Genomic DNA, 16,487 nt, shown 5'->3' with positions numbered 1-16,487 from the left:
CTCAAGATGCTTGACACCATCCAGAACAAAGCAGTCCACTTGGTTAGTATCATATCAACAAATATCCACTCTCTCCACCATGAAAGTTCAGTAGCACCAGTGTGTACTATCTACTGCATAAATTCACCAAAGATCCTTAGACACCACCTTCCAAACCCACAACCACTTCCACCTGGAAGGAAAAAGGCAGAAGATACATTGGAATACCACCACATGCAAGTATCCCTCCAATCGCCTCACTATCCTGACTGGAAAATATATTGCCGACCCTTCCCTACCACTGGGTCAAAATTCTGGCATTCCTCGCTAATAGTATTGACGGTCTGCTTGCAACATATGCAATGCAGCAATTCAAGAAGGCAGTTCATGACCAACTTCTCCAGGATAACTAGAGTGGATATTAAATGCTGGCCAATCAACAATACCCATCTCCCATGAGTGGATAAAAGAAAAATACAGTAGAAAGACAGTAATGTCCATTAGTACACATTACAAGAATAAGAAATGGACACATTCAAAGTCAATATGAATTCTTTAGCTGAATGTGGAGGAAATTGTCCTTTCATGTACTGTCTATAGACTCAATTGTTTGTTGTAGTTTGTTGGAAATTAAAATTTAGTGCCAATAAATCATCCATATACTTTTTAAGTAACCATACTATGAATTTAAATAAAATTTCAACCATCTGTTTTACTGAAAGAATGTATAATATTGGTTTTTCTGTTTAGTATCATTAGCTGAACCACATTGTTGTTTTTCAGATAGTAATAATCAGGCAGACAAGGGTTTCTGAAATAAAAAGAGAAAATACTGGAAAAATTGCAGATTTTCAGCATTTGCAGTATTTTACTTCTAATAATTGTTTTTTTGTTTTATGAATTAACAGTGGACTTCACACCAGTCAAATACAAGTCAAAATCAACCACCACATTTGAAAGAGAAATCCCTCCATACAATGGCTTTGGATCAGAGGAGGACTCATTCAATTCAACCCTGGGTCTGGTACCCAAAGCACCACAACGTAATATTATAAAATTCATGGAGAAGGACCGGTAAGATAAGAGGCTATACAACTAATTGCATGATCTAAGACATTTGTACATTGGTCTGTCAGAAGAATCTTTGTTATTTATTCATGGAATGAGGGCGTCACCGGCTAGGCCAGCATTGTTGTCCATCACTAATTGCCCAGAGGGAGGTTAAGAGTCAACAACATTGCTGTGGATCTGGACTCATGTGCAGGCCAGGCTAGGTAAGGATGGCAGTTTCCTTCTGTAAAGGACATAAATGTATCAGATTGGTTTTTCTAACAATCAACAGTGGATTCATGGTCATCATTAGACTCTTCATTACATATTTTTATTGAACCCAGGTCCCCAGAATTTTACTTTTGTCTGTGGAGTAATAGTCCAGCAATGATACCAATAGGTCATCACCTCCCCTAAATGAATGACTTTATGAACAATAAATGTTTTTTTTCATCATTTGGAGCTCACACCGAATTACTGCTTGTTGCTTTTAACTTATGCTTGTGCAAACATGTATTTTATTTGCTGTCATTAAACAGTAGAAAAATAGTGGCAGACCTCAGAATATTGAGTTCCTGTGGATGATGGATTAAACTCATAGAGTCATAAAGATGTACAGCACGGAAACAAACCCTTCGGTTCAACTCGTCCATGCCAAACAAGTTACCCCAACCAAATGTAGTTCTACCTGTTAGCGCTTGGCGCATATCCCTCTAAACCCTTCCTATTCTTATATCCATCCAGATGCCATTTAAATGTTGCAATTGTACTAGCCTCCACCACTTCCTCTGGCAGCCCATTCCACACATGCATTCCCCTCTGCTTGAAAAAGTTGCCCCTTAGTTCTCTTTTATATCTTTCCCCTCTAACCCTAAACCTATGCCCTCTAGTTCTGGACTCCCCCACACCAGGGAAAAGACCTTGTCTATTTATTCCTTTATTCCTTCATTCCTGATGAAGGACTCCTACCCGAAAGATTGATTTTCCTACTCTTCGGGTAATGCCCCACCTGCTGTGCATTTCCAGCACCACTCTAATCTTGACTCTAATCTCCAGCATCTGCACTCCTCACTTTCACCTTGTCTATTTACCCTATCCATTCCCCTCATGATTTTATAAACCTCTATAAGGTCACCCCTCAGCCTCTGAAGCTCCAAGGAAAACAGCACAAACCTATTCAATTTCTTCCTATAGTTCCAACCCTCCAACCCTGGCAACATAATCGTATAAATCTTAAAAATCTAGGTGGAAAAATGTATTGAAAGCAATTCTAAGCAAGTACATGGAGCACTGTTTTCACAGCCCACAAACTGTTCTTCAATGATATCAATAAAGTACCCTGATGCAAATAAATTTTCTCCCACATTTTTATTTTTAATGTTCTTCTTTATGGATTTTATTGCACACTTCAACGGTCCATTTATGTTTCAGTAATGTCAGTATCCAGAATCATTTGAATTTTTCTTATGCAGTAGTGGAGGTTTGTCAGGGTTTTCTAGGTGAATGGAATAAGCATTTGTCAAATTAAACGGCTTTATGCATCCGCAGTTGCTTTCTGGTCTTGTATATTCATTACTGATGTGAGTTGTATATAAAAAAAGTAAGAATGTTTAGGAAACTAACTTAATTGTGAAAATTAAGGTGCCACAAGCTACGTGTTACAAATTCATTTGGACAAATTTCAGGCATCGTGTTGATGCCCAGCACATGCTGATGTTATGCACAATCAAAATTTACAAAGGAAATCCAAAATAGTCATCAGGCCCTGTATTTGTGTAAGTCTGTTTCAGGCAGACACATGGAATTTCTATGGAGTAAGCTTTACCAATATGAAAAGTGACAGTTTCCAAAAACACAATCTAGATTCAGCCGACCCTTCACCACCAGCCCCCTTGCCCAAACACCCCCATATTGCACTCTTACATATCCACTTTATGCCAATGAGGCAGGCTTCTATAGCTATCTGTTTATATTTATCTATTCTCAGAAACATCAACTGCGTCTGTTTTTTTGGTATTCATTAACCAGCTTTCTATCTCCTTTGATGTGCTGTCCCTTAATTTTATCAAAAACAGTTTCATTTTCTTATCAAGCAACTTTCAAAAATTCTTAATTTTTGCATTTTCTTAATTAATATCTTCTCTCACTTCCTCAAAGTTATTAAAGTTATCAGACAATACTTCCCTTTTTTACAAACCTATTGTGACTCTCATCAAATAGTATATGTCTATTTCAGAGAATGTTAGTTTTAACCTATGTAATGGTCTTCCAGAACTTGTTCACAACTGACATTATGTTTGGTGGTATATTGATAGCTGATTTGTCTTTTTCTGAAGAGAGGTATTTACATAGACAATGCTTAATTCCTACACCATTCTATATCCTGAAATATTTAGAAAATTTTGCATTTCATGTTATTCCTCTATGACACCAATGAGTTCCGGGAAGCAGGCTAGCAGGATCCAATGCCTTTTCTACTTGGTGTTCCACCAGTTTTTCAAAGTATTTTCTTACCTAGAGTTATTCTGCAGAACTGATACACTGCTCCTTTTGCCATTTGTACTATCACACTCTGCAGCAAAGGTGTTTTTAAAATTTATGTTATATTCCATCATCCATAGATTTCCCTCTTCATTACAAATGTTTCAATCCTTTTTTTTAAAAATTATCCTTTACAGTTTCCTTTTACTAATTTTCTTTTTTATGTATGGTCCAGCATTTTTTTTGGCTTATTTCTTATTGATGCTAATACTTGATTATTGTATTATATATCTAACATAATTTATGTTATAGAAAATACCATCAATAATGAATCGTTCAGTGTCTGATTGGGAATTTCCTTTTTTTAGACAGGGATTGGAAAGCAACGTGCTCCGATTCAGTGCCAGACTGATTACAGATGATCCAATCAACAGTGAACGGAAGTTTGTGATTTCATATTTTCTGAGTGATGATACCATTGCTGTTTTTGAACCTCCTGTTCCAAATTCAGGTAAACTTTTAATACAGAGGATTCTATAGTCAGACTGTATAGTCCACTCAAGTGCTGTAAGTCTTGTTGCAGATCTGAGTAGCTTTCTCTACCTGTGCTTTGATCTTCATTATTCATGAAATGCAAAGAGTGCTAGCAAGACCAGCATTTATTGCCCTTTACTAGATTCCCTTGTGGTTAGCTGCCTTCTTGAATAACCACAATTTGTATGGTATAGATAGTCGCATCATGCTATAAGAGAGCAGTTCCAGGACTTTGACCTAATGACAATGATTGATGGCAATATAGTTCCAAATATAAAAATCACACAACACCAGGTTATAGTCCTGATGAAGGAGCGTCGCTCCGAAAGCTAGTGTACTTCTAATTAACCTGTTGGACTATAACCTGGTGTTGTGTGATTTTTAACTTTGTACACCCCAGTCCAACACCGGCATCTCCAAATCATAGTTCCAAATAAGAATGGTGTACGAGTTAGAGAGGTATTTGGAGGTAGTCCTTATCCCATTCCCTTTCTGCTTTATATTAACTCTTTTCTCATAATATTATACACCTCTACCAGATACCCCCTCGACTTTCACTGCTCCAAAAAAGTAATCCAAGTCTATCCAACCCCTCTTCATGGCTAAAGTGCTCCATCCCAGGCAACATCTTGGTGAGTCTCCTCGGCACCTCCTTCAGAGCAATCCCATCCTTCCTATAATGCAGTGTATTGGCACTGTATTAAGGTTGACATCTCATTTTTAGGTATGCCTGGTGCTGCTCCTGGCTTGCCTTCCTGCACTCTTCCACTGAACCAGGATTGATTCCTTGTCTTGATGGTAATAGTTGAGTGGGGGATATGTGCCCATGAAGTTGCAGATTGTATTGCGGTACAATTTTGCTCTTTGATGGCCCAAAGTGCCTCATGGATGCCCAGTCTTGAATTGCTAAATACCTTCAACGTCTGTCCCACTTAGCATGATGATAGCGTCACATAACACAATGAAGGCAGGACTTTGTCTCTACAAGGTTTAGGCAGTGGTCACTCTTACCAAAATTGTCATAAACAGATGATCTGTGGCTGGCAGATTGGTGAGGATGAGGTCAAGTGTGTTTTTCCCTCTTGTTGGTTGCCTCACATCCTGTCATAGATGCTGTCTGACAGCTATGTTCTGTAGGACTCGACCAACTCATTCATTGGTGCTACTACTACCGAGCCACTCTTGGTGGTGGACCTTGAAGTCCCTCACCCACAGTATTGTGTGTGCTGTTGCCATCTTCAGTGCTTCCTCCAAGTGTTTCTCAACATGGAGGAGTACTGATTTGGGTACTGGGTGAGGGGTGTGGTATATGGTAATTAGTAAGAGATTTCCTTGCCCATGTTTTGCCTGATGTCTTCTGACTTCATGGGTTCTGGAGTCAATGTTGAGGCCTATTAGGGCAGCTACCTTCTAAGTGCATATCATGGTTCTGCTACCTCTGTTAGGTCTATTCTGCTGGTCATACAGGACATATCCAGGAACGGTGATGATATGGTCTGTGATGTTGTATATAAGGTATGATTCTGGGTATGTGATGGTCAGGTTGTTGCTTGACAAGTCTGTGTGATAGCTTTCCTAATTTTGGCATGAGACCCCAGCTGTACAAAGCTTTGGTTAGGCTTCACCACACTATTGGAGGGATGGGATTGAATTGGACGGGGTGCAGAGGGAATTCATCAGGGTGGGTTGGAGTATTTTAGCTATGAAGAGGGTCTGGATAGGCTCAGGTTGTTTTCTTTACGGCTGAGGGAGGACCTGATTGAGATTTATAAAATTATGAGGGGCATAGACAGGGTGGATAGGAAGCAGCTCTTCCTCTTAGTTGAAGGGTCAATAATGAGGGGCAAAATTTTAGGATGAAAGGCAGGAGGTTTAGATGAAATTTGAGGAAAGATGTGAAAACACCAAGAGAATGATGGGAATCTGGAATGCACTGCCCTGGGAGGGCAATTGAGGCATGGAACCTCTAAAAGGTACATGGATGAACAATTGGAATGCTGTAACTTTCAAGGCTATGGGCCAAGTACTGCAAAGTGAGATCAATGTTCATAGGTCAGCACAGACCTGATGGGCCAAAGGGCCTCTTCTGTGTATGACTCTACATTAGTAAGGAGCACTTTGCGGGGTCATCTGGACAACATTTCCTTTTGTCATTTCTGATACCAAGTGGTCAGTCAGTTTCATTCCCTATTTGTTTGTTCACAATATCTATGAATATATCCCTTGATTATTTATTCATTACAAATCTATATTACATATTTAAAAGGTTATCACATTGGCCCCAATTTTCATTCCTGGATCAGATACAGAGATGGGAGAAATCCTGGCTCCACAAACTCGAACTTAGCCACTGTACTTCCTATTTGCAGCCCCAGGAAGAGCTGAGGACGTTGCCAGTTCCTGCAGCAGACTGTCCAGTAAGCTGGCCTCAGAGCTCCTGCATTGTGACTAATAATTGAAATAAAATACTAAAATATGAAATTTTCCTCCAGTCCTCAGCTCTAACAGCTCCCTTATTCTCCCTCACTTCCACACACTCCCAGCTTCCATCAATGTTAATCCATGTAAACTAAACCCCATCCTCAATGGTCCCTAATAATTCCTATGTCGACAGTGCCTACTTCCATGCACCACCCTATCCCCCTTCACTTATGATTCCAACTCAGCTGATATCCATAAGGACCCAAGCTAACAGGGGAACAAATTATTTTTTATTACTTGAGGTTCTATATTCCACTGGGTGGGATGCTCTTCGGACGGTCAGTGTGAATGCGATGGGCCAAATGGCCTGCTTCCACACTGTTAGGATTGTAAGATTCCACTGCAGACTGGACTTTCTTGAGAAAAGAACCTTGATTCATAAAATAAAATTGACAGGTGTTACCAATCTTCACAAATTATACAGTCCAATGGAGGTTATGCAGCTTTCATAAACAATTTTCTCCACTGTTGATTATCAAAGACATCACCTTCAGCTCCCCAAAAATGATCTTTGACCCCAATTCTGAGGTGTCTTGGAACAATATCTTCAGAGGCACCTCAGCTCTCCAGATGGAGAGCACTAGCTATTGGTATTGCACCAAGATGTTATTGCTTTTTGTAGGCCTAATCTCTATACTCCAAGTTGCAGACGCCAATCCCTTAGAAGAGATTGGCACTTGTCACTTAGAAGAGGCTTCAGCATGGTGAAAATCTGGGCCAATTTGTGTATGTTTGAAGTCGTGGTGTTCTAAATATATGTATTATTCCCACAGGTATTCCTGGTGGTAAATTTTTAGAAAGAATGAAAATGAAAATACCTGGCCAAGAACTTTTTAAGAGTGAACCATCTAAGTACTATACTCAACAGGATCTGTTCATTGGAGCTAGGCTTTGCCTCTTTGGGAACTATTTTTGTCTGGTAGATGCTGATGAGTATACTTTCAATTACATGGAAAAGAATGCAGATGAAGTAGGTTATACCTCATTTTGGTTCTTTCTTTTATTTTCTTATTGTTACCTTTATAGTATGGAGTTGCCCACAAATAACTTATTAAAAGTAATTATATTGTAATGTGCAACTGTTTAAGCAGATCATTTAGAATAAGGTTAAAATCTATACATTTTGTAATTTAAACAGAAACAAAAACCAAAGTTGCTGGAAAAGTTCAGCAGGTCTGGCTGCTGAGGGAGGATCACCGGACCGAAACGTTAACTCTGATTTCTCTTCACAGATGCTGCCAGACGTGCTGAGCTTTCCCAACAACTTCTGTTCTTGCTTCCGATTTACAGCATCCACAGTGTTTTTGATTTTTATTTTGTAATTTAAACACCTGTGCCCTAGAGAGAAAAAACATATTTATCTTCTACTTCTTTAATGGTATTCCTAATGCGGGAAATATAGCTCACTCATTCATTCTCAGGTAAGCAACGCATATTAAGTCTACAACTCGCTGCCTTGTAACGCCTAGGGGCAGAATATCGATTGGGTTATCCAAGAGGATACTCCAGAGATGTGACCAGTGGATACACTCTGCCAGGGTCCAGTAGTTGTAAATATGAACCATTTTAATTTTTCATGTATCATGCATATAACTCTACCCTCAATTTTTCACTTTAAAATCCAAACTCTATTTACTTATTACCCATTTTCGATACAAACTTATTCACTGACGGAATCATAGAATAGTAGACCATCCAAGATTGAGTTCCTGTGTCAGTGTGAAGTCAACACAAACTAACAAGGTTACTTACGACCTTACTGGTGTGTACAGCATTCCCATCAACTCTCCCCTCTGAAATGACAGTGTACTATCAAGAAAGGATAGCAGGTATACAGCGTTGTTCATATTAAAGTTGTCAAGATTGCAAAGCAAACAAGTAATTGTATAAAATCAGCAGTCACATGATACCAGGTTATACTCCTAGGGGTTTATTTGAAATCACAAGCTTTCAGAGTGCTGCTCCTTTGTCAGGAGAAGTGGACGCACTATTCTGTGTGTCTAGATGAAGAGCTGGTTATTGAAGGTGGGAGACATTGTGGTCAAGGATGAAGCAGATGAGTTGTAAGATGACGTCCAGGAATTGGCTGTTGTTGGTATTGAGTACTGATGCTGTCGGAGGGATGCCATTGTTGTGAGGGCTGTCGTCATAGAGTGCGGAAATGTTCATTGTGACAAGGAATGCTCCTATTCGACTGGTCCAGATGTGCTGAGGGAACACCACCTTTACAAGTAGGAACACTACCTATCACGTACACGGTACGTACTCATGCGACTCGGCCAATGTTGTCTACCTCATACTCTGCAGAAAAGGATGCCTTGAGCATGGTATATCAGCAAGACCATGCAGATTCTACTTCAACAACAAATGAACAGACTGCACACAACAATTGCCAGGCAGGAGAGTTCCCTCCCAGTCAGGGAATACTTCAGTGATCAAGGACCTTCAGCCTCCAATCTTTGGTTAACTATCCTCCAAGGTGGCCTTTAAGGTACACAGCAACACAGAATCGCTGAACAGAAACTGATAGTCAAGTTCTGTAAACATGAGGACAGCCTGCACCATGAATTTGGGTTCATGTCGTGCTACATGTAACCTCACCACACTTCTGTGTTTGTGAAATCTTCCTTACTGTCCTGTTTTGACACCATCACCTGGATAACTTGTTATTATCTCTCTATCTTAATTAGTTTGTACAGTTTTGGATTACTTGTTTCCTTGGTTGGACCGTCATGTGACTCTTATACTTATCATGTTATTCCAGCCATTAGGTTTGACTCTGGCACCATCTAATTTTTGATTTTTTTGTAATTATCTCTCTGCCTTCATAAATCAGATCATAGGTCATCCTTTCACTTGCTATTCAGCTGTTGACACTTTAATCACACTGTTTAACACTTTTGATCACCTGCAAAGATGTGTTATTCAGCCTTCGACATTCCACTCACACCATTTGTACTTATCTTTTGATGCTCTTTGTTACCTGGAATATCTTGCCATTATCTCTCTGCCTATAAATTATGTGCCTATGTGCTTCCCTCCACTTCACTTGACAAAGGAACAGCACTCTGAAAGCTTGTGATTTCAAATAAACCCGTAGCACTATAACCTGGTATTGTGTGAATTCTGACTTTATACAATCACTTGTTTGCTTTACAGTCTTGACAACTTGAATATGAATAACGCTGTATTCCTGCTGTCTTCCTTGATGGCATACTGTCATATCAGAGGTAAGAGTATGGTGCTGAAAAAGCACAGCAGGTCAGGCAGCATCTGAGGAGAAGGAGAATTGATGTTTTGGGCATAAGTCCTTCTTCAGGAATGAGGCTTGTGGGCCAGGGGGCCTGAGAGATAAACAGAAGGAGGGGTTGGAGTTGGGGGGAAGGTAGCTGAGAATGCAATCGGTAAATGAAGGTGATAGGTCAGAGAGGAGGGCAGAGCAAATAGATGGGAAAGGTGATGAACAGGTCAGGAGGGCAGTGCCGAGTCAGAGGCTTGGGACTGGGATAATGTGGGCAGAAGAAACTGGGGAAATCCACATTGATCCTGTGTGATTGCAGGGTCCCAAGGTGGAAATATGAAGCGTTCTTCCTCCAAGGCGTCAGGTGGTAAGGGTTTGGCGATGGAGGAGGCCCAGGACCTGCATGTTCCTGACAGAGTGGGAGGGGGAGTTGCGACATCACTCGCCAAGGTCCTAAAGGATCTTTCCTCGTCGAACAGAAATTTACCTGTACCTCCACCAATGTCATCTACTGTATCCATTGCATCCGATGTGGTCTCCTCTACATTGGCGAGACAGGATGCCTACTTGCAGATTGTTTCAGACAACATCTCTGGGACACCTGCACCAACCAACCCCACCGCCCCATGGCTAAACACTTCAACTCCTGTTCCCACTCCAACAAGGGAGGCTGGAGTGGGCACTTCTGGTTTTGTAGGCCCTATGCATGGCCTCCTGGAATTGGTGGTGAGGAGTCGGTTGTAGTGCTGGTGGAGTGGGGGCCCCTGGCTGCAGTAAGCCTGGAGAAGGGACCTTGCAGAGACCTTGCATAAGGTCTGGAGACATATTTGGGACCCCTGCCAAAGAACACAAACTCAATTTAAGTACTTTCTTTATTTTCTTCAGTACCTCAAAATGGCGCCAGATTATGATGACAGAATAATGTTCATTGTATCTGCTTTAGTATGTGTGACAATAAGTAAATCATTCATTATTTCATTCATTCATTCATTCATTCATTCATTCATTCTTAGGTACTTAAAAGAATTGGTTAGTGGGAGAGTTGATGTGTTGGTTTTAATTTTCCCAAATTTCTGAGATTCTGGTGAGGTTCATTAAATTGGGAAGGTAATGACCTAATGGTATTACTGCTGGACTCTTAATCTAGAGGACCAGGTGATGTTCTGGGGAGGCTGTTCCAAATCCAGTCATAGCAGATAGTGGAATTTGAATTCAATAAAAATCTGGAATGAAGGGTCTCATGATGATTGTGAATCCATTGTTGATTATCAGAAAAAGCCATTCAGTTCACTAATCTCCTTTAGGGAAGGAAGCTGCCATCCTTACCTGGTCTAACCTGCTTGTGACTCTAGGCTGTCAGCAATGTGGTTGGCTTTTAATTGCCCTCTGAGAAATTGGGAATGGGCAATAAATGTTCCTGGTTTTGTTCCAGCAATGCCCTCATCCCATGAACGAATTAAAAACAAAATTGGAAAGTAGCGAATGTAATTTCTTCAGTAAAAAGGGTGTGAATCAGACATGAGGAAACTACAGGCAAGTTAGCTACATGTCAGTAAAAGGAAGATATTATACATTATAGCAGGGCGCTTAGGTAAGTGCAAGATAATCAGGCAGAGTCAACATATGAAAGTGAAATCATATTTAACCAATATACCCTGTATTTGAGTTCGTTGTAGAAGTAATACGCACTGTGGATAAAGGGGAAATCAGTATTTTACTTTGATTTTCAAAAGGCATTGTTAAGGTTATCACAGTAAATACAAGCTCATAGTGTGTTTTTTAATTCTACTCGTGGCATGGGAGTATTGCTGGCTGGGCCAGCATTTATTATCTATCCCTATTTTCCCTTGTGAAGGTGCTGTTGAGCTGCCTTCTTGAACCACAGCAGTCTGTGTGTTGAAGGTAGACGCACAATCTCATTTGGGAGGGAATCTCATGATTTTGGCCTAGTGACACTGAAGGAGCTATAGTAAATACCTCCAAGTCAGGATGATGAGTGGCTTGGAGGGGTACTAGCAGAACGTGGTGTACCCATGAATCTGCTTCCCTTATCCTTCGAGATAGAATTGGTCATGGGTTTGGAAGGTGCTCAAGCTTTTTGGTGAATTTCTGAAGTATCGTCTTGTAGATAGTACGCACTGCTGCTACTGAGTATTGGTGGTGGAAGAAGTGGATGTTTGAGGATATGGTGCCAGTCATGTGGACTGTTTTGTCCTGGCTGGAATCAAGCTTCTTGAGTGTTGTTGGAGATGCCGCCATCCAGGCAAGTGGGGAGTATTCCATCACTTGTGCCTTGTAGATGGTGAATATGCAAGTCAGTTACTTGCTTCAATATTCCTTATCTCTGACCTGCTTTGTAGCCACTGTATTTACATTTTGCTTGTCCAGTTTATTTTCTTGTCAGTAGTAACCCCCCAGGATGCTGGTAGTGGGGTCTTCAGTGATGGTAATGTCATTGAATGTCAGGGGGTAGCGTTCAGATTGTCTCTTCTTGGAGATGGTCACTGCATGGCATTTGTGTAGGGCAAATATTACTTGTCATTTTTCAGTCTAAATCTGGATATATCCAGGTATTGAGATAATGAAATGACATGGACAGAAGAAAGATTCAGAAGTTCAGAAGAAGAGTCATACTGGACTCACACTGTTAAATCTGTTTCTTTCTACACAGGTACTTCCAGACCCACTGAGTTGCTTCAGCATTTTCTGCAACTGTTTCAGACTTCCAGAATGAACAATATTTTGCTTTAAAATAATTAGTCATTGCAGATTTCAAAGTCAACACCGGATGGTGTACCAGGTTTATGAAGAGAAATAATTTTTGTACAATGATAGAAGGCCCAGATTTCACAGTGTCACCAAGCAGTATATAAATTAAATGTCTGTCTCCATGGAGATTCTTCTTTTATGAAAAAAATTAAGTAACAAAAATACTTTTTGGCTGCTTTTGCACTTGCTTTGAAGAAAACCTTTCTGTATTGGTAATTTAACTGAAATACCAACAAAGTGTGACATTGGGAGATTGAACAAAGAACAAAGAATGTTTACAGCCCAGGAACAGGCCTTTCGGCCCTCTAAGCCTGAGCCGATCCAAATCCACTGTCTCAACCAGTCGCCCAATTCCTAAGCATCTGTATCCCTCTGCTCCCCACCTACTCATGAATTTGTCCAGACGCATCTTAAATGAATCTACTGTGCCTTCCTCTACTACCTCTGCTGGCAACGTGTTCCAGGCACCTACCACCCTCTGTGAAAAATACTTGCCGGGTGTATTCCCCTTAAACTTTTCACCTCTCACCTTGAAAACGTGACCTCTCGTTATTGAATTCTTCACCCTGGGAAAAAGCTTATCTCTATCCATCCTGTCTATGCCCTTCATGATTTTGTAGACCTCAATCTTCTTTTTTCTAATGAAAACAATCCTAACCTACTCAATCTCTCTTCATAGCTAGCACCTTCCATACCAGGCAACATCCTCGTAAATCTTCTCTGCACCCTCTCCAAAGCGTCCACATCCTTTTGGTAATGTGGCGACCAGAACTGTACACAGTATTCTAAATGCAGCCGAACCAATGTCTTGTACAATTTTAACATGACCTGCCAGCTCTTATACTCAATACCCTGTCCGAAGAAGGCAAGCACACCATATGCCTTCTTGACCACTCTATCCACCTGTGCAGCAACCTTCAGGGTACAATGGACCTGAACTCCCAGATCTCTCTGCTCATCAACTTTTCCCAAGGCTCTTCCGTTTACCGTATCATTCACTCTAGAATTAGACTTCCAAAAATGCATTACTTCACATTTGCCTGGATTGAACTCCATCTACTACTTCTCAGCCCAACTCTCCAGTCTATCTATATTCTTTGACAGTCCTCTATGCTTTCTGCTACTCCACCAATCTTCATATTATCTGCAAACTTGCTAATCATACCAACAGAGACCTCTTCCAGATCATTTATGTATATCACAAACAACAGTGGCCCCAGCACTGATCCCTATGGAACACTACCGGTCACCTTGTTCCATTTCGAGAAAAAACTCCCTTTAACTACTACTCTGTCTCCTGTTGCTCAGCCAGTTCTTTATCCACCTAGCTAGAACACCATGTGACTTCACTTTCTCTATTAGTTTACCATGGGGAGCCTTATCAAACGTCTAACTAAAGTCCATGAATATGACATCTCCAGCCCTTCCTTCATCTATCAATTTGGTCACTTGCTGAAAGAATTCTATTAAGTTGGTAAGGCACAATCTCCCCCACACAAAACCATCACTGATAAGCCCTTCTTTTCCAAATATAAATAGATTTTATCCCTCAGTACCTTCTCCAGCAACTTTCCTACCATTGACATCAGGCTCACTGGTCTATAGTTACCCGCAATATCCCTACTACCCTTCTTGTACGAGGGCAACATGATCAACCCTCCAGTTCTCCGACACCTCATCTGTATTTAAGGATGCTACAAAGATATCTGTCAGGGCTCCAGCTGTTTCCTCTCTTGCCTCCCTCAGCAATCTGGCATAGATCCCATCCGGTCCTGGGGATTTGTCTCTAGCCTACCCAACACATCTTCCCTACTTATGTCAATGTGATCCAGAGTAATGAAACTTCTGTCCCTAATCTCAACATTCATCATGTCCCTCTCCTCAGTGAACACTGATACAAAGTGATTATCCAGAATCTAACCCATTTTCTGGTAGATGTACCCACCCTCATATATTTCAACCTCCAAAAATATTATTCATGTATTGATCGACCCTTTTGGCTAAATATTGGTTCTCAGATACTTGACTTTTGCACAGTATATATAGTAATCACAGGAGTTAGGAATGACAAGGATATAATGATATCACTGTCAAAACTATTGACAGTGATAGTAAGTGAAAAAGAATGAGAACTATATAATAAACTATATCATTACTTTAGCTGTTGCTTTAACTGTTGTGTTAATGGACAGAAGAAAATGTATTTTTTTTTGTTATTGACAACAGTTCAGTCTAAAGCATTTTTATTGTTTTGTTTCAGTCTATGTTCTCATCTCAACTTTATTTTTATTCAACATCTCTTGTATTAGTATCAAAAGGCCAATATTTGCACAATTCTGACAAAGCTCAAAACAACTGGTGAAACACATTCCCTTGAAATAAAAAGGATGCTTTCAGCACATGATCCTCAAAGGACTGGTATAATTAATTATGATGATTTCAGGTGAGTTTGATATGTTTTGCAGCTAACTAATAATGCTTTCTCATAATATTCATTTATATATTGTGATGACCCACCTGCTTTTGGGGAGAAACCTGTATCATATCTTGGCGCGATCGATCCTTAATAGCCAGAATTTGATTTCTGATTTAACAAGAAAAGCTGGGTTCTAGTAAATGATCAGCTGACCAGATTGCCTGAGAGTCAAGATTAGAGTGGTGCCCAGCAGGTCAGGCAGCATCCGAGCAGCAGGAACATCTACGTTTCGGGCAGGAGCCCTTGATCAGGAATCTCCTTCCAGATTGCTTGAGAGCAGAACAGTAGAAAAGAAGGTCAACAAATTAATTTTAGGAATGAATATGTTCGCAATGATAGTTTTCTATTCAAGCAGATTAATTTGGAAGTTACAAACAAAAACAGAAATTGCTGAAGAAATCAGCAGGCCTGGCAGCATCTGCGCGGAGAAAGCAGAGTTAACGTTTCAGGTCAAGCGACCCTTCAGCAGAGTATAAACAGGAGATGATTGGTATATATGCTGAAAATAGGGTGGGGTGATGGGGAGGAGTAAATGATAGGTAGAGATGGGACCCAGAGAGAGATATCAACAGTTGGGAAACAAAGGAATGGGCAATGGTCACCTGGGAGAATCAGGTTGATTGTGGTAGCAGCCTATATGATGACAAGGCCTGGTATGTGGGGGTTGTAGAAGGACATGGAAGAAGGTGTTCAGGCCCTAATATTATTGAACTTGATATTGAGCTCTCCACTGGAGCACGGCAGCAAACCTGAGTCAGAGATGTTGGCCAGGAAATAGGGTGGTATTTTGAAGTGGCAGGGAATAGAAAATTCAAGGTCAGTGCTGTGGACAGAACATAGGTATTCTGCAAAGCAGTCACCCAATACGTGTTTCATCTTTCCAGTATAGAAGAGACCACATTGTGAATAGTGACTGCTGTTGTCTAGATTGAGTGAAATGCAAGTAAATTGCTGCTTCATCTGGAAGGTGTGTCTGGGGCCTTGGATGGTGAGAAGGGAGAGAGAGTAAATTTCAGCTGCTACACCTTTTGTGATTGCATGGGAAGTTTCTGTGGGAGTCTGGGAAGGCATTGGTAGTGGAGGAGGAGTGGACCAAGGTGTTCCAGAGGGAATGGTCCCTGCAGGAGGCTGACAAGGGAGAGGAGGGGAATATGTACCTGCTGGTGGTGGCAGGATGCTGGTAATCCTTTGGATATGGATGCTGGTGGGATGGTAAACCCTAATGGTGTTGTGGAAGAGAATAGGTGAGGGCAAAAGTGTGGGAGTTGGGTCGGACATGGCTGAGGGCTGTGTCAATCAAGGTGGTAGGGAATCTTTGGTTGAGGAAGAAAGTGCCCATTTCAGAGGCCTCCTTATAGAAACTGATATCATCAGAACAGATGCAAGGGAACTGGAAAAACTGGGAGTAACTGAATTGAGTTTTTGCAGGAAATAGGGTGTGAGGATGTATAGTCAAGGTAACTGTGCGAGTCAGTG

General features: G+C 40.9%; 1 protein-coding gene across 1 annotated transcript in view; it reads left to right on the top strand.

The window, feature by feature from the left end:
• Window positions 1-16,487, top strand: part of efhc2 (EF-hand domain (C-terminal) containing 2) — a 118,252-nt gene that overhangs the window by 82,149 nt on the left and 19,616 nt on the right. Inside the window, exons 8-11 of the mRNA XM_072585167.1 lie at window positions 888-1,053; window positions 3,879-4,021; window positions 7,299-7,495; window positions 14,845-14,978. Of these exons, the coding sequence (XP_072441268.1) occupies window positions 888-1,053; window positions 3,879-4,021; window positions 7,299-7,495; window positions 14,845-14,978 (640 nt within the window). The remainder of the gene's footprint in view (window positions 1-887; window positions 1,054-3,878; window positions 4,022-7,298; window positions 7,496-14,844; window positions 14,979-16,487) is intronic.

Source organism: Chiloscyllium punctatum, chromosome 15, assembly GCF_047496795.1.
Source record: "Chiloscyllium punctatum isolate Juve2018m chromosome 15, sChiPun1.3, whole genome shotgun sequence".
Classification (NCBI taxonomy): Eukaryota; Metazoa; Chordata; class Chondrichthyes; order Orectolobiformes; family Hemiscylliidae; genus Chiloscyllium; species Chiloscyllium punctatum.
Note: the sequence above shows the minus strand (reverse complement) of the source record. Positions and strands in the feature narration are given on the sequence as shown.